The sequence below is a fragment of the Lemur catta genome, chromosome 7 (genome assembly GCF_020740605.2).
Source record: "Lemur catta isolate mLemCat1 chromosome 7, mLemCat1.pri, whole genome shotgun sequence".
NCBI classification, from domain to species: domain Eukaryota; kingdom Metazoa; phylum Chordata; class Mammalia; order Primates; family Lemuridae; genus Lemur; species Lemur catta.
The window spans coordinates 93,412,274-93,430,412 of record NC_059134.1 but is presented as its reverse complement, the minus strand read 5'-3'; the positions used below and the strand labels follow the sequence as shown (position 1 = coordinate 93,430,412).

General features: G+C 53.8%; 1 protein-coding gene and 1 long non-coding RNA gene across 3 annotated transcripts in view; one reads left to right on the top strand and one right to left on the bottom strand.

Moving 5' to 3' along the window:
- The window catches only part of CREB3L1 (cAMP responsive element binding protein 3 like 1), a 35,281-nt gene that overhangs the window by 7,718 nt on the left and 9,424 nt on the right, over nt 1–18,139 (bottom strand). For both annotated transcript variants that reach the window (XM_045557914.1, XM_045557915.1), the window contains exons 2-4: nt 7,414–7,642; nt 3,882–4,066; nt 1,481–1,559 (exon numbers count right to left, since the gene is read on the bottom strand). In XM_045557914.1, the coding sequence (XP_045413870.1) occupies nt 1,481–1,559; nt 3,882–4,066; nt 7,414–7,642 (493 nt within the window). The remainder of the gene's footprint in view (nt 1–1,480; nt 1,560–3,881; nt 4,067–7,413; nt 7,643–18,139) is intronic.
- Nucleotides 15,003–18,139, top strand: part of LOC123642646 — a 35,604-nt gene continuing 32,467 nt past the window's right edge. Inside the window, exons 1-2 of the long non-coding RNA XR_006736506.1 lie at nt 15,003–15,105; nt 16,003–16,059. This is a non-coding gene — a long non-coding RNA (uncharacterized LOC123642646). The remainder of the gene's footprint in view (nt 15,106–16,002; nt 16,060–18,139) is intronic.

Sequence of the window (18,139 nt, the reverse complement as noted above, 5' to 3'; positions counted from 1 at the left end):
TCTGACATCGTGAGTTCAGCATGGGATGGGCTTGCACCAGCCCTGACATTGTGGGAAACAGACTGCCAGGCTCTTGACCTCAGCTGTAACATCAGGACCCCTCTGTGGTGTCAGAAAGACAGCTGACGTTCCAGAAGCCGATGCCTGAGTGCCGCCCTGTCTCGGACACCACAGTGGTCTGGTTCCTTTGAGCCTGGTCCTTGACATGACCACCATAACCACCCCAGGTTGCCGTGTCCAATTTCAGGGTAACAGCAGGCACTGGGACTTCAGCAGACCAGCAAGGAGCCCAGCTCCCCCTGATGCTGTCCCCTCTGTGGCCATGGCACCAGGAAGACTGCAGGTGTCAGGGAGAGGTGCCAGAGAGGCCCAGGCAGAGCCAAGGACCAAGAGGCTAGATGCAGAGAGAGCTCCGGGACAGCTCAGAATGCCCAGATAATTCTACATGTGGAGACCCGGAGCCCCACCGCGCCACAGCGCAGGGCCGAGGAGGGAGGAGGAACCACTGCATCCTTCCAGGCTCTCACAGAGCTGCCTCCTGTAGCAGTCCTCTCTCCTTCCTGTGACACTTATTTGCCTCTTACGCATGCCACGGTGTAAAGAGCACTAGACTTGGAGTCAGGGAGACCTGAGGTCAAGTCCTGACTGTAGCACCTCCCAACTCAGTGACCTTAGTTATGTTTACCTAACCTCTGTGAAACGACTCCCAGCTCAGAGCTGCAAGGATGCAATGAGCTAATGTACCTGCTTTAGGCACCAAAGGGTATTCTGCAATGTAAGGTGTGTTAACACGAGTCTCTTTCTACCTTGCGTGTGTCCTTGTGTGCACCTTCAGGGTGAAATGTTGGCCTTATTCTCTTTCTAAACCTTGTGGCACTTAGCCTAGAGCTTGATACACAGTAGATGCTTAATCAGTGTTTGACAAATTAATGAGATGGGATTGGAAAGATTCTATTAACCCTTCCTCTTTCTGGCCAACTCCAAGAAGCTTCCTCTGTCCCCTTCTTCCCTGTCTGGCCCGGGGATGTGCTCCCAAGGCTCCCTGGGGATCTGGCATCTGCACATCCACATCACTGCTGTGAAACTGGTGGTTTGTCTGTGACCCTCAATACTCTGTGATCTACCTGGGTACAGGGAATGTCTTCTGTCTCTGATTCCCCAGTGCCTGGGACTGGGAGATGCCACCCAGTGGACTCTCAATGGATGGCTCTAGAGTGGGCTTTGGTTGGTGAGTAGGTGGAAGGGAGATTAGCAGAGAGGGCACAAGGCTGTTGGTCATAGTGATGGCAGTGGCAGACTGGGTAATAAGGGGACTGGAAGGAGAGGAGTGTGGATGGATGGAGAGTGGGTAGGGGGAGGAGAGGATAATCTGGGGAGAGGTGACAGTGTCAAGGGACAGGGCTGGGCTGGACCAGGGAAGTAGGGATGCTGTCTGCCCAAGACTGGAGGAGAAAAGAGCCCCTCCCCTGGACACACTTACCTGGTGTCACTTTGAGGAACTGGTTCACCTCCTGGGGTTCTGCTTTGATCACTGGCAGCTGAGTCATCTCTCCTGGGGCCTGAGGAAGAGACAGGTCCAGCTCTGTCAACTGCCCCCAGGACTGTCCCTACCATGCCGTCCCTCCACCTCCCTCCCTAAGGCTGGTGATGCCCTGCACAGTTGGGGAGGTGGCTGGGCTCAGGGTACTGGGCACAGCCCCAAGGGAACAGAGGGATGTTCTCGTACTTGGAGAAGCCAAGTCAAACTTAAGAGAATAGTGGCCAAGTAGTCTAGCTTAGACCTAAAACTCAGAGAAGGAGGCTAGGGCCTCCTGTGGCCTCTCTGAGGCTGGGGCCACCTCCCTGCTGAAGGCTGAGCCCACACTGCCTGTGAAGGCCATGCAGGCCTTGGTACGCCGGTTACCATGAGGACGAGAGGTAACGTCTGGCACATTCTAGCTGTTCAGTGAATGGTAACAACAGTACAGAAGACGCAGGCATTAACTGGTTGGGGTTCAGAGAAAGCTTCCTGAGTAGATGTCTGAAAGGAGTCCTGCAGTATAAGTAGGAGTAGAATCCAGACAAATCCAGACAAAGAAGCTTGAAGCAATGAGGGCCCCTAATGGGTTTGAAGCAAGGGCTGGATGGAGTCAGATTTCCATTAACAAACATGAATTTCTATGTATTTATATTCCAACTTGTTCCAGAAAGGACTTCAAGAACATGCGTGGCTCTGTACATGTGACTACCAGCACGCATGGCATGTAAGTGGTGTTCTCTTTGAGGAAGGCATGGTGTTGGGTGCTGGACTTCAGGACCATCTCTCTGCTCTGGGTCTGCAGCCAGCAGAGAGATCATGATATTGGGGTTGGGACACAGAATCCTGAATTTAGGCTGATGAGTCAGAATCACAGAAGGTTCAGGTTGGCAGGGACCTTGGAGATTCCCTGGTCTATATCCCAGCTGAGCCCTCAAGTGACAGACGAGGGGTCTGCAGTGCAGAATGGTGGGTTGTGCAGGTCACTGTTGACAACTCCAACTCCTGGTTCCTGTGCCTTCTGCTGGGGGTCCTGACCTCACTAGAGTGGAAAGTGTGGGCTTCAGGGTCTGGCAGGCTGAGTTTGGAAGGCAGTTCAATTGTTTCTGACAGTGATTTGGGGCAAATTGCTTAACTCCTTGAACTTGAGCCTCAGTTTCCTTTTCTGAAGCCCATACCCAGCCTCCACGCCCCAGCTATTGCTGCTGTCACGCAGTCCCTTCCTGCTTCAGCAAGGCCTGAGGAGTCCCTGAGCTAGTCTTGGAGATGGTCTCCAAAGATGCTGCATATTTGCTGCCAACCGTTGGTCAGTGGCAGGGCAGGGAGGGGCTGACTTTTCTTGTCTTTGGCCACATCCAGTTAGAGCTAGTGAGCTACATGGCCAGCAGGGGGCAGAGCCAGCCAAGCTCTGACTCCAGGGATATTAAGATGACCCTCATATCCTAGAACCTTAGGGGTAGACGCACCTTAGGGGAGTTAATGTGCCCATTTTACAGAGAAGGAAGCTGAGGAAGAAAGAGGGACTGTAACGTGCTCAGAGCACAAATGGGGATCTGAGCTGGGACTCAGGCAGCGCCTCTCCTAGGAGCCAGGGGTCTGGGCTTCACATTCCTTAAAGGTCGTGGATTTATAGTTGAATGCTGTTACCTATAGATTCATGGAATGGGAAGATTGGCCTGAGAGCGTGGGTTAAAAATATTAATCTCGGCCAGGCATAGTGGCTCACGCCTGTAATCCCAGCGCTCTGGGAGGCCGAGGTGGGAGGATCGCTTGAGCCCAGGAGTTGGAGGTTGCAGTGAGCTACAATGACGATGCCACTGCACTCTATTCAGGGTGACAGAGTGAGACTGTGTCTCAACAACAACAACAACAGCAAAAAAAAAAAAAACAAGGAAACTGAACAACCTTCCTCACTCCCTCTCTTCATATTTAAAAAAATATATATATTACTCTCATGAATGTAAACAATTGAAATATAGCACAATTTTTGTATTTCCATGTTGGTCTTTCTTTTGTAAAATCCTGGAGCTTTGAGAAAGTAGCCTGGGCTGTCTCCACTTCTGAGACCCTCGACCCAGCTCCTCATGGCTGCCCAGTCCTGCCAGGCTACCTGCAAGCTTTCTTCTGCACACAGTGGGGCCTCAGCTTACTCCGAGGGTGCTGTGGCTTGTGGCCATTGTAGGATGGTGAAGGGGCGGGCAGCGGGGTAGGCAGAGGCCTGGGCTGGAGTTCCCACCCTCAGTCTTGAGGTTCACATTACCTGCTGCTCACAGAGCTCTGGGGCCTCAGGGCCTTGGATGTGTCTTCCCACTGACCCCCCAGCCCTCTCCCTCCCTCAGTGCCTACAAACAGTCCCCAGGCTCACCTGGTGGGGGATGGGCAGCCTGGACAGGGGACTGAGGCCCAGCAGCGGGGTGGTGGCCATGGCGGCAGCAGCAGCCATGGCTGAGGAGGTGGCCAGAGGATCCATGGACAGCTCCGGGCTCTGCTCCTGCTTCACCATGATGGAGCACAGTTTGTGTCCCAGCGCCCACGCTCCATGTTCCACGTCTGGGGGAAGGGGGCAGGACACAGGTTCGGGGACTCCTAGGGTGGAGGCTCAGCCCCACTCCTGGTCCCTGCAAGTTACTCTGGACAGGATTGGAGATGCTAGATACACTAGGAGGTAGGCAGAAAAGTTGGGGTGGGGGACACTTGTGGGGTGAGAGAGTGGGGTGGGCTAGGCCAGAAGAGATGGGGGCATCCTCTTCATTCAGCAGGTTACAGAATGGGCTTGGACACCAGATCTGGACCCCTCTTGATTGGCTGTGTGACTTTAGGCAAGTTGCTTAACCTCTCTGAGCCTTAGCATCTTCGTCTGTAAAATGGGGAAAGGAACTGGACATAGCTGATAGGAAGGTTTTGAGGATTAAATTGTATTGTGCACATAAGACAACACAGTGCCTGATGAGAAGCTATTGTTAATACAATTATTGTTATTCAGGAAACATTTGCTGAGCATGTCCTAGGTGCTGGGGATCTAGCAAGAGTCACAAGTAGGTTAGCGTAGTTGGAATGCAAAGGAAAGTGGAAGAGGGGATCAGAGAGGCCAGGGGGGTGGCTCAGCTTTGGAGGCTGGGTTCAGAGCTGTGACTTCACCTTAAAGATGATGGGGAGCCACTGAAGAGTTGTTGGCATGCTCACATTTATAATTTTAAAAAAGATTGCTCTGTCTTCTCGTGGGGACGGGCCTGGCTGCAGGCAAGATGGAGGCAGGGAGACCTGCAGAAGGTGTTGAAATCATCTGGACATGAGAAGATGAGACTTAAAGGCAGTGGCAGTTTCCATAGAGAGGAGGGAACTTACTGGAGACAACTTAAAAGGAAGCACCCACAGGACCTAGTGACTGGGGGCATGTAGGGGGTGGGAGGGGAGGAGTAGGGGTGAGGCTCAGGTTTGCTGGGAGCAGAGTCCACCTCCTGTCCACCTAATGGGCCTCCTGGCCTCACCTGGGCAGCAGGGCTGGCAGGCATCACCCCTTTTCCTGGTGGGCGCCCACAGTCCTCCACCCAAGTCAGCCCTGCTCACGGTGGTCCCAGTGCCTGGCAGCCAGAGAAGCAGCATGCAGGGGAAGGGCTGCAGGGGCCTGCTGTGGGTGGGGAGAGGGGTCGGCGGCTGCCTGATCCCACCTCGGAGGCCGGGCCCCACCCAGCTGGGAGCCCAAGTGCCCCAGCTGTGGGCCACAGGCTGCCCCTGGGCTCCAGAAATACCCACAATCTTCCCAAATTACAGGGCCAGGCACCCGGCCTCCGGGAAGCTGCCCCCTGCAAAGGGCCACAGACAAATTGCTTTAAAAATAGACTTGGGGTGGCCAAGGAGTTGCTGGACAGCAGGGGTGGACAGAGAACCTGCAACACGAGAAGGCCTGCCCCACACCTGTGCCCTCCCCCAGGCTGGGACCTCCAGACACTTGACTGAGGCAAGGGCATGGTGGGAAGCTGGGACCTCGGCAGCCACTTAACCCCCGGAAGGTGTCCCTGCCCCCATGGGGTAGGGGAAGGTACAAAGGCCTGTCCTTGCCCCTGGGGAATCTCAAAGACCCTCAGAAACAGCTCACACGTCTTGCGCTGAGCACAGCACCAAGCCCTTGACACACATGAACTCGTTTGTTCCTCCCAACAACGCTACAGGGCAGGTCCTGTCTTTCTCCCCATTTAATAGATGAGAAAATGAAGACACTCACTCAAGACCATTGTCCTCTGGAGGGAAAGAGGAATAAGAACGGCGTTCATTGTTCTTGCCACTCATAATATTAATAGGACTTTTATGTGTGCAATGAAAATAGCCAATAATTATGGACAAATATTATGTGCTGGCACCAAGCGGGGTATTTTACACATATATTTTTTTTAATCCTGACCAGAACTCTTAAGGTACATATTGTGTTCACTTTATAAGTGAGGAAACAGAGGCCCAGGGAGGTTAAGCAACTTACCCAAGACCACCCAGCTGCTAGTGGAGGCACCAGGATGCACACCAAAGCCTGGTTGGGTTCCCAACCCAATAGCCCAAACGCCCCTTGAGGCTGGCCATCGTGGTGGTGGCAGGTTGTGCTGCTGAGAATCAGGGGGCTTGCTCTTACGTCTCTGTGGTACATTCTACCATGTGTATGACCTAGACAACTCAGCTTTTGTGAAGTATCAGTTTTCTTATTGGTCAAATGGGGATTATGATAACAGTGATTCCTCCCTTACCTGTCAGTTTCGAGAAATAGATGTGATAATTCACATGAAGGCAATTTATAGACTAGAGGGTGCTATAGAAGTGTGCATTGTTATCCTCATTTGTAGATGAAAATACTGAGACTCAAAGAGGTTAAGAGCTGTGTCTGTGATCACCTAGCCAAAAATGATGGCGCCAAGATCACCCATATTTGAAGAAATGCCCAAAGGGGCCACTTCTAGGTGGGGATTGGTGTAGTCTCTAATGCGGATTACCTGAGAGGAAGTACTTAGGGGGATCTTTGCTTTAAAGGGCAGAGTTGGAGGAGAGGGGAGCTTTAGAGAACCCCACCTTCAGGAATAAAGGTAGGGTACAAGAATCTCTCCCAGGTGGCATCTCGGAGCACATCACAGTGTGAGGAGGTGGTAGGATTCTAGAGTCTTTGTAACTTGCCCACATTTGTTATTTAATCCCCCCACTGTTTCTTCTGAGTCAGTGGTTCTCACACCTGAGCCTGTGTCAGAATAGCCTAGAAGGCTGGGCCCCACCCACAGGGTTCTGATTCTGCAGGTCTGGGGTGAGACCTGAGAATGTGCATTCCTAACATGTGCCCAGGTGATGCTGCTGGTGCAGGAGCCACATTTTGTGAACCACTGCCCTAAGTCAGTGGTTAAGAAACCCTTTGGGCCAGGTGTGGTGGCTCATGCCTGTAATCCTAGCACTCTGGGAGGCTGAGGCGGGAGGATCATTTGAGCTCAGGAGTTTGAGCCCAGCCTGAGCAAGAGTGAGACCTCGTCTCTACTAAAAATAGAAAGAAATTAGCTGGACAACTAAAAATATACAGAAAAAATTAGCTGGGCATGGTGGTGCATGCCTGTGGTCCCAGCTACACGGGAGGCTGAGGCAGGAGGATTGCTTGAGCCCAGGAGTTTGAGGTTGCTGTGAGCTAGGCTGACGCCACGGCACTCTAGCCCGGGCAACAGAGTGAGACTCTGTCTCAAAAAAAAAAAGAGGAAACCCTTTGGAGAAGGGCCCACATGGGTTTGCTTTGAGGGAGAGCAGAAAGGCACAAGCAGCACCCTCTGAGCAGGGCTTGTGGGTGGCTCCTTTGGGAGCCTCTCAGGTGCCTACTCTTGTCGCTCCCTAGCATCCTCCCTCCTGGGCCTGTGCTGTCCCTGGGCCCTTCTGCCACTTACCTTGGGTGGTGTCCTCCATCTTGATGGGTGCAAGAGGGCTCTGAGGTGCCGAGTCACCGCTCAGGGAGTAGCTGTGCTCAGCCTGGATGCCTGGCATAGGGGAGTCCAGTTCCATGTCCAGCAGAGGGCTCTTCTCATCCAGCACAGGGTCATCAAAGAAACTGCTGAACAGGTCGTTGGAGAAGTCCTCCATGTTTTCCGCAAAGTGGTCCAGGTGCTCAGGAAAGTGCTGGGGGGAAGAGGGAGGGAAAGAGGGGAGTCAGCTTAGCTTGCGAAGGGGGTGAGGTGCAGCTGTGGTGGTACCCCACCCCTGCCACCACCACCACTGTCCCTGCAACCTCCCATCACTGTCCCCACCACCATTGATACCACTGCTCTCATCACCAACCTCCCCACCACCAATTCCACCAACACCAGCTCTTCTCATTTCTGTCACTGCCATCACCACCGTCATCACATTTCCTCCCCACCATCTCCACCGTCACCATTGGTACCCTCAAGGGTGAGCTGTGGGTGGGGTCAGACCCCCCGGGCCAGGCAACAGGACCCTGGGCTCTGTGCCCTTGGTCAAATCACTGGCACTGCTTGCGTCTGTTTCTACATCCTTCATAGACTGATGTGAAAACCAAGTAAAAGAACAATTGTGGGTCTGTGCCAGCAAGTTCATTCCAAAGGCAACATAAATGACTTTTGTGTGATCTTTTGCTGGGATGTGGGGAGGGAGTGATGCAGGATGGTGGGATTCGTGAGGCCTCAGCCCTCTCATTAGCGCAGTCCCCATCTGTCCTCCTGCCTGTAGTGTCTCCCCTTCCTGAGCCATTCTTTACACAGAGAGATTAGGCTCTGGAGCCACATGACTTAGGTTCGAATCTTGGCCTTGATACTTCTGGCTATGACTCAGTGCTGTGGGTGGTGACTCATTAATGGGTTGTGAAATCAATTTAGTGGGTCACGACCAGAATTTAAGTAAAAATAAAACAGGAGAAAACCGAGCAGAAAATATCAGAGTGCACCGCACATAGTGAAGTTAAATACCTGGCAAATTTTTTGTCTCAGTTATGTGTATGTGTGCACATCCATGTGTCTACTTGCTAAGAAAGTAACATATATTTCTTAGAAACTAAAAAGTCTGAAAAATCTTGGTCTCCATGATCCTGGGAAAGTTAACCCCTCTGTTCCATTTCCTCTTCTGTACAGCAGAGCTGATAACAATTTCTATTTGCTAAGATTGTTGTGAGCATTAAACAAATTAATGCATGTGAAGCACTTAGAACAGTCCTTGGCATATAGTAATTACTCAACAAACATTATTGCTTATTATTAATAAAGCACCCCAGTAGCTGACATATAGTAGTTGTTTGTAAGTAATCTTTTTCCCTCTGAAGAATTACAAATGTATAAAGAAATGTGATCATTGTTCATTCATTATTTATTGAATGAGTGAGTTTGTTGGTGAGCTGGAAGAGATGGGGTGAAATGGGAGTTGCTTTAGGCCCTGGGGCCCCACCTGGTGAGTGATTAAAGACTGGCTTTGAGGATTGGCTTAGGGTCTGGAGTTGTTAGTCCTTTCTGGCCTGGAATCTTAGGACCTGTCCCAATCTAGATGGGGTGAGCAGAGAAGCCTTCTGTCTGAAAATAAGTTTCAGGGCCACATGAATCTGTCACATGGAGCAGAGAATGAGCACAAACTCTGGAGTCGCATAGATCGGTTTCAACTCCTAGCTTCATTATTTGTTGAGTTACTTAACTTCTCTGTGCCTCAGTTTCCTCATCTGTAAGGGGAAAATAACAATTCCTACCTCATAGTGTTGTCATGAGGATCAAATGTTTGTTAGTTGCATGGTACTCACTTCATAGGCTTATGAGGATAAAATGAATAAATACTGTATATATGAAACACTTAGAACAGTGCCTAGTGCGTAGTGAGTGCCTGATGATTGTCAGCCATTGTTATCACGAAAACTGTAGCCCCTAAGCTCCGGGCCTGAGCCGAGCTTGGAAACAACGGGGGTGGGGGTGGTGGTAGGGGGTGGTTTGTTCTCTCCCTCCAAAGCCTGATCAGAGAATCCAGGACAAAAAGAGGTCAGAACCCCATTAACTCAGGTACTCTCCCCATTGCCCAGTTTGCCATAAATCATAACCATCATCCTACATTTTTGTTGTGATTTGAACCTTCTAAAGTGCTCTCATATGCATCATTTCATTTAATCTTCACAACTACCCAATGAGATAAGGAAGTTGCATTCTGCACTTGACAGATAGGGAAACCGAGGCCCAGGGAGCCAAACAGAGCAGAGAAGCATCCACCATCCCTCACTGCCCAGTCCTTCCCCAATGGCAGCGGACATTCCCCTGTGCGCTAATTGCCTGTTTGCCAGACTGTACACTCCCAGAGGCAGGGTCTGTACCTTGTTCACCTGCTGGATCCCAGCCCTGGCTCACGACAGACACTCAAAAATATTGGTGGAGGAGGGACAGGGCCTTGTACCCCAGAGGGCAACACCATCAGTATATCACTTGCTCATCAGTGCCTGGGGTGAGGCAGAACCAGGAGGTCAGAGACCTCAGCTGAATGAGTCTCTAAGAATAACTGTGATCCGAGATAGAAGCCTTTTGCAGGGTATAAATCCACCCCCACCCCCCATCACCCAGTCACAGCCAGAGCTCTGCTAGCCACACCCTCGCAGAGCCCCTCTGGCCCAGCTGGGGGCGCTTCCTCCCAGCCCTCTCCCGCAGGGTCTCTCAAAGGCCTGGTGTGGGGCCCAGGGGGAGGGGGTTGTGAGGAGAGGGAGAGGAGCCCGTGAGTCAGCTGCTAAGGTATTTCTCCAGCAGCTGCTTCTCAGGCGATAAGGGTTTGCCAAGCCCCTTCCAGGGGCCTAGGAGAGGAGAGCTGCTTCCTCCCGGCTGGGCTGGGGTCCCTGAAGGCCTTGGCTCCAGGCAGATGAATCAGGTTCTTCCCGGAGACCCTTTTAGGGTGGCCACAGGAAACTGCTGAGGGAGCTCAGCTGGCCCCCTTTTGTGAGCAGCCCCCACCCCACCTGCTAGAAACAGCAGCCAAAGCCCAGCAGGATAGAGCTTCCAGAGCAGTGGGAGCCAAGTGGAAGGGGAGGGCGGCCAAGGGGCAGGCAGGGTGGGGATGGAGGACACTCAGACGCTCCGGGTCCTTCTTGCTCAGGGCTTCCTCGGGTGCCAGTGGACGGTGGGAACGTCCATCAGCCCCAGGCCCACCTCCTCTTCATGGGAGCGCTGCAATCGGGGACTCCGCTTAGAGAGCTTTGTAGCCCCACTTCCATTTGATGCCTGGCCTCTCCCTGCAGCTCAGTTATGGTTGGTGTATATTACCAATTTAGAAGACAAGGGACCTGAGGAAGCTTATGGTCCTTCCTCCGCCCCCCATTTGCTAATGAGAAAACTCAGGTCCAGAGAGGGAGAGCCATCTACCCAGGGTCACAACGTGAGTTGGTGATGTCGAGGGTGGGGTTCTCCTCAGCTCAGAGGCTGCACTGGGGTGTGCGGTACTTTCTTCTTGTCTCTCACTTCTTTCTCTGTACCCGTCTCCCCGCAGCCCCGAAAGCCCACTCTGGAGGCCTCAGACCTCCCCAGCCCCAGCACGGCCTTTCGTCCACCCGCTACCCCCGCTACACCCAGCCCTCCCTTCAGTTCACAGACAAAAAGTGGGGGTTTAGATTGTCCGATGCAAATGGGGGCGCGTAGGGGGAGGCCTGCTGCCAGGAGTCCGCAAACGGCAGGGGTCATGTGTCAACGTTCTGAGGGGTAGGGTTCTACTGGGGGTGAGCGTTCTGCGGGGGGGTCTTTCCAGGCAACGGAGGTGGGAAGCCAGAGAAGGAAACATTATGATTTGTTTCCCTCCTCGTTAAAGACTTTTTCCTACAGTCCTGCCAACATAAGCTCTTTCTCGGCCGCCACGCGCAGCGGCCGGCGGCTCCACTCTCTTGGAAGAGGGGTCCCCGAGCTCGCCGGCCCACAGACCCGTGTACCCCTCCTCTCGGCTGCACCTTCTCTTGGAGCCCGGCCTCAGCCTCCCACCCTTTAAATTTCAGACAAGGATCCGGGTGCCGCGCGCCCAGCGCAGCCCACAAATGGTTAATCCGGGGCTTGGGGCCGCCACTTGCCGGAATGCGGCCTGCTCATTGGTGGAAGCTGCAGAGCTCTCGGCCAATGGGAGGACGCTGCGAGCAGCCGCCCGCTGGGGCGGGGAGGGCGCCCGAGGAGCGTCGGGCTCGCGCGGAGGTGGGTCCGGGCCGTGGCCCTCGCGGCGTCTGGGGCAGCGACAGAAATGGCCCGGCAGTCGCGCGGCGTCCTAACAGTCTTATCAGCAGCTTGGGCCCGCCCCCGAGCAGGGGAGTGGAGGAGGAGGGTCTAGTCGTAGGTTCCCGACTCAAAGGGCGGGCTGGGCCGCGGTTCTTAGGTCCCCCTCGGCTCTTCCCGCTCGGCTCCTTCCGCCCGCCCTTCTCGAATAATCCTGTCGCGGGCGGCTCGAGGGTGCAGCGAGTCTCTGTCCCTGGTGGCGGGTCGGGGACTCTCCTGGGGCGGTGATAGGACCCCTTTGTCCCCCTCCCTAAGTCCTTCGCTGGGGTCAGTGCGGAAAGAGTAAAGCTCTGGGGGCGCCGCTGCCTGCTGGCAGGGTGGTGTGTGGGAAAGGGTCTCCCCCTATTTGAGGGGGCCTCAGCGCACCCCTTCCCTCAGGTCCCGGGATCCTCGGCGCCAGCGCCCCCATCCCCGGCTTCTGCCCCTCCCCCGGCCCAGGCTGGTTCAGTGTGTGCTTGGGGAAAGGAGGGAGGAGACAGGAGTGGGTCCAGGCTGAGCTGTGGGATAAGAGGTGGGGGGAATCCTGAGCCCGGACATTCCTTCCGAGAGAGCGAGCTCTGGGGAGAGATGGGAGGAGAGTCCTCTCACATTTCCCCCCTTTCTTTCCCGCGCAGGCCGGGCCCACAGGACCTCCCCCACCAACACACACTGACCCATACATTCCCGGACAGTTACTTGCCTCGTGGTCACTAGAAAATTGCCCCCATTTCAAGCTGAAGGGCTACCAGTCTGAGTCACTGCTGTGCCCAGAGTGGGCGTAGGGTCAAGAGAGAGCAGCAAGGGGAGGAGGGCCCCTGGGTCTCCAGTTGTCAGTAGACCTTCCCTGTCCTTAAGCATCACCATCTAGTATTCAGGGGTCCTAAGAGACCCAGCACTTGCCTTCCCAGAGACTCCAAGGGCATCCTGTGAAGGAGAAAAGACACTGGATTCAAACTCCAGAGTCGCCAGTTCAAGACCCAGCTCTGCTCTGAGATCTGGGCGGGGACAAGTGGTGTCTCCTCTCAGGGCCTCAGTTTCCTTATCTGTTGCAGTCAGTGTTCCTATTGAAGCAGGGGTGGCAGGGGCAGGGTGAAGTGAATTAGTCCTCAGAGTGTGGGCCCTTTTCCTCTGCCCTGGCCCCTTTGGGGACTGGAAGGAGTGAGGCCAGTTCTCCTGATCCCCGGGGCCAGCCCCTCCCTGAGCCTTCCTGGCAGGGCATGGAGGTTAAGGGGAGCGCATTGTTCCAACCTCCAACCTCTCCCCCATCCCTCACTCCCCACAGGCCCAGGGAAGGCGGCTGGTGAGGTTTCATATTTTCCCCCCACAAAGCCCAAGTCCAAATAAGCAGAAATGTGTGTGTGTGTGACGCATGTGCACATGCTACACAGACACTGGCTGAGAGGTTGCTCTTACACAGGTAAACACTACCTCTCTGACACCACAATGACAGACACACACACCCACTGACACATTCAGACAATTCCACGCACAGGCTTGCACAGGGGCTATCACACAGACACGCCCTCACAGGCTCACATAAGCTGACACTGTTAGGCATGAACACAAACTGTACAAGGACACGCTTTTCAATTGTGATCAGATAGACACTGATTCACACACACACACACTCACACACACATGCAGTTGCCCCAGACTTGGGCTCAAACAGACATGGTCATGCACATTCTCACACAAACACAAGCAGCATCTCACACGATCACAGAACTAAATGTTGACTGCACCAAGCCATGTGCCTGAGATGACTGAGTCATGTGAGATCCAGTGAGGGAGATTTGGGAGCACTGGGTTTGCATGGGACTGGGACAGTAAGGCTGGGGCTGAAGGAGGGGCCAACATGGGGACTGAGCTTTTCTTTTCCTTTTTTTTTTTTTTTGCCTTAGAGAAGCTTTAATGACAGTAACAGTAAAAGCGTATAGTAACAACAGAGCCTCTTAGAATCACAGTGGTATCCAAATCACTTCCACCATGTTTTTCTTTTCTTTTCTTTTTGAGACAGGGTCTCACTCTGTCACCCAGGCTAGAGTGCAGTGGCGTCATCATAGCCCACCGCACCCTCAAACTCCTGGGCTCAAGTAATCCTCCTGCCTCAGCCTCCCAAGTAGCCAGGACTATAGGCATGTGCCACCATGCCTGGCTAGTTTTTCTATTCTTTGTACAGACAGGGTCTTGCTATGTTGCTTAGGCTAATCTGAAACCCCTGGCCTCAAGCAATCCTCCCTCCTTATCCTCCCAAAGTGCTAAGTTACAGGTGTGAGCCACCACGCCCAGCCTGGGACAGCTTTTCTGTGCCAGTGTGTGCTGTAGAAAGGAAGAGAGAGAGGATGGGGCAGGCTGGCGCCCACCACAGGCTGCTTCTGTGCAGAGTAGGGTCCTGGGGCAGGTGTGTGTTCTCTGCAGACCCCGAGTCCTCTTAGTCTGGCCCGCCAGTTTCCCTTCCTGACACTGGTAACCCTGCCCTGCTCAGGCCACAGGTCCCTCAGTTTCCCGGCCAGCCCCTGGCATCTTCTGACCAGGCAGCTCGTGTGCTGTGGCCCAACCCTAGGGCAGGCGCCAGGCACAGTCTGGGCAGGAGGAAGCGATGGCAGCGAGTGCCGCCGCCCAGGGCTGGGATTAGCTGTGTCTGGCACCACTGAGGGCACAGCAGCCCGTGGTCTGGCTGCTGGAGATGTTGGTCCATAGGTAGTGGCCAGCGGATCCTTGTGGGACAGTTTAGGACACTGGAAGCCAAGTGCCAGGGCTGGCACTGGGGGCTTTTGGAAAATAAGGACATCCAGTCATATTCATCTATTCATCATTCATGCATTCGTTCAGTATTTACTGTACACCTACTGTGTGCCCAGCTCTGTGGATACTGAAATGAACAATGCCCAATTTCTGCTCTCAAAAGGCTTTCTGACTACCTCAGTTATGAAGGTAGTTGCAAGTCTTGAACTCTGATACCTCCTCCACCTTGCACCAAGAAGGATCTTCTAAAACCCAGAAGTGACTATGTCATTTCCCTGCTCAATAGCCATCGATGACTCCCTACTGCCCTTAGGATAGAGTCCAAGTTCCTTAGTGTAGCTTGAAATGATTCAGCCATGTTGCCTCTATATTCTTGCCCATACCTCCAAAGCCTAGCATCAGTCCCAGCACACGGTAGGTGCTTAGATGTTTGCTGAGTGACTGATTGAGTGGGTGAATGAAGGAATGTGTCAGTGAGCTAATGGACTGAGGCCCTTTTTTCTGCAGCAGAGCCTCCAGGAATGGCTGTCCTGAATTCCGCTCCAATGCCAGCTTGCTCCTGCTCCAGGCAGAGTTTCCATGTGCCTGGACTCCTTCCCTCGGCTCCTCCCTAGAGGGACTGCTGTACCCATTCTGCAGGTTGTTCTTTCCTGAGACCTTTTTGTTCTTAAGCCCCGGCCAGACCAGGTACCTGGGCAGCACAGACCCCACTCAGTGCTGGAGGAGCTGCCCCCAAGCATAGGCCAGGTTTAAGGGTATAAACAGAGCCCAGTGGCCAAGCAGCGGGAGCTGTTCCCCTGGCCCCGGGCCCGCTGGAAGGCCCTCCCCGGCTGGAGCCTACCGCCTAGCTCTGGCTAGAATTCCCCTGGCCTCTTCCCTCTCCTCAGTGCACTCAGCATTCAGCCCTGGCTTCCTCAGCGGTCCCGGCCTGTCTGAGTTGTCCTCAGGTTTTATTTTTGGAAGGAGCGGTATTTTCTCTCCTTATTTACTCCCTTCTTTCAGAGAAGGTGTGGGACCCCTGGGCTCGGCTGGGGATCAGGCTATGACTTCAGCCCCTGGGGTCTGGACCTCTTGGGGCCTCCACGGGAGGGGCCTCCAAAGACTTCTGACCCACCCGATGCTTCAAAGCCAGCTGCCTTTGCCCTCCTCCCCCACCCATGTGTGACTAATGGCTGCCCTTGCCCTTCTTGAAGAGACCCAGGGTGGCCAAAAGAAATCATGACACTTTTGGAGCTGAAAGGAATTTTGGCATCATTAGGTCCACCCCCTCTTATTTGCAGAGGCAGTGTGTTCAGTGGTTATGAGCAAGGGAGGCAGACAGGCCTCGTTCTAATCCTGGCTCTGCTACATACTGTGTAGCCTTTGAGCAAGTCACTCAATCTCTCTGAGCCTCAGTTGAGACTATAAAATGGGAGTACTTCTCTCTACCCCACCGGTTGCTGTGAGGATTAAATGAGATAACATTTGTAAAGTGCTTTATATAATGCAGGATGTGTAGAAGGCTCTCATTAAATGTAGCTATTATTGTTTTTATAGACGAGGAAGACTAAGAGCTGGATGGGAGTGGATTTGCCCAGGATCACACAGTTCAAGGTAAGCAGGTACTTCCAGACTCATTCATTTGTCTCTATCTCCCTTCCAAGGAGAAGGGAGGGGCTGGCACCAGCCCAAAGGAAAATTTTCTTGAGCCAATCAGATGGGCAAACCCCTTCAGTGGTCTCCTCCTGGTCTGGTCTTCAGTGTCTGTCTCCTCCTGCAGTGCCCAGCCCACCTCTGCGGCAGCCCACGTTTTCCTCCATCACCCAGGGGCCTCTTTCTTGCTCACTGAGGAGGAGGGGTCTGGGAGGAGACCCCAGCACTCAGCCCCAAGTAGACCCCAGGCCAGTAGGACTCTGAGAGGAGGAGGGAGTGCTGGGTCCTGACATCACAGAGTGGAGAAGCTGGAGCCACAGCCATGTGGGCCAGCTGGGGCCCTTCCAGCACGTCCAGATGTCTCAGGAATGTGCTGAGCTGGGAACTACCTCGCTCCCTCCCTCACCACCCCCAAGCCCTCATCCCCTCAAATGCTTGCTCAAGCTCTGCCTCCGCCCCATACCCTGCCCTTCTTCTTTCATCTCTCCCTGGGACGGCCTCCTGTCCACTCTCCCGCTGGTACCTTGCCACAGTCCAGCTCCCTCTCCATCCTCTGAAGGAGCTGTCAGAGGCAGGAGCCCTTCCCCTCCTGTAGACCCCATGGGCTGACACGTGGGGTGGAGGGAGATGGGCGCTAACTGGGAGGGAGGGTTCTGAGCAGATAGTGCATGCCAGATCCCAAATGTGGAACTGATTTGCAGTCCTGGAGAGAAAGGGGTGAAGGCTTTGGGCGGCAGAGGGCAAGGCCGGGCCTCTTCTCCAGGAGGATGGTGAGAGGGGTTCTGGGCATCTTTTCCCAGCTGATGGGTGGGAGGGCAAAGGAGCGGGGGTGCCATGCTGGGCTGGGCTCAGGAGGAGGGTTCAGATCCTTCTAGGCCACTGGGGTTAACAGGGACATGCTTTGTCTGATAGCAGGACCCCCCGTGGAGGGTCCTGAGCGATTGTAGGGGGTGGGAGAAACCTGTTAGGGTCCTGAGGTTGGGCCAGGAGGCAGGACATGGTTCAGGCTAGAGCTCCCAGCCCCAAAGAGGAACAGACTGTCCTTCTGCAAGGGCGGAGTTGCCTTGGGCCTCCCCAGGCCAGCCTGGCCCCAGTGCTGGGGATGAAAGAGCCAGGCGGGAACTGGTACTCCTTGCCCAGCATGAGAGTCACATCAGGGCATGGGGTGGAAGTTGGAGGAGAGAAGGGACCTGGGGTCAGCTGCTGCCTCGGGCTGCCCTGGGCTCAGGGAGGGCCCACAATTCTGTCTCTCCTGTAGGAGAGTCCCTGATCTTCCAGACAGGCTGACAGCTGACATCCCCCTAAGGGACTCTAGACCTCCCAGCACTGAGACCTTTCAGAGGAGCTGGGGACCACCACCTTGTCCAGCTCAGAGCTATCATTGGCTCCCTCCTGCCTGCTGAAAAAACTCCTAGCTCCCTCGCATGATATTCGAGTCTGGCATAAATGGATCTCAACTTCCCACTGGGGCCGGAGCCTCCTCATCTTTCTCTTCCCTCTTGCCTAGTTGGACTGAACACTCCCAGTTCCTTAAACCCACTATGAGCTTCACTGCTACAGCAGTGCCTTTGCTTGTACTATCCCTGTGCCTGGAATGCCTCTGTCCTTTATCTCCTCATTCCAACTCTTGGCACCCTTTAAGGCCCAACTCAAATGCTGCTTCCTCTAGGAGGCCTTCCCTGATCACTCAGCTTGGAAAGGTCCCCTCCCTCTCTGTACTTATAGACTGTTAGGTCACTGGTGAATATGCCTTGAACTCGAATTGTACACAACGGGATCCATCTCCCCTTCTAAGCTTTAACCTTCTTGAGGGTAGGACCTAGGACAGATTTCATCCTTGAGCCCTCTGCAGGTCATCACACAGCACCTAACATATACAGTGCCTAATAGTAATGATAATTATTATAATAGCTAATGTTTATGTGCCAGGCACTACTCTAGCTCCTTGCATGTATTATCCCATTTAAGCTTCAGAAGATTAAGTAGGTACTATTAGTACTCTCCCTTTATGGATAAGAAACTGAGGCACAGAGAAGTTAAG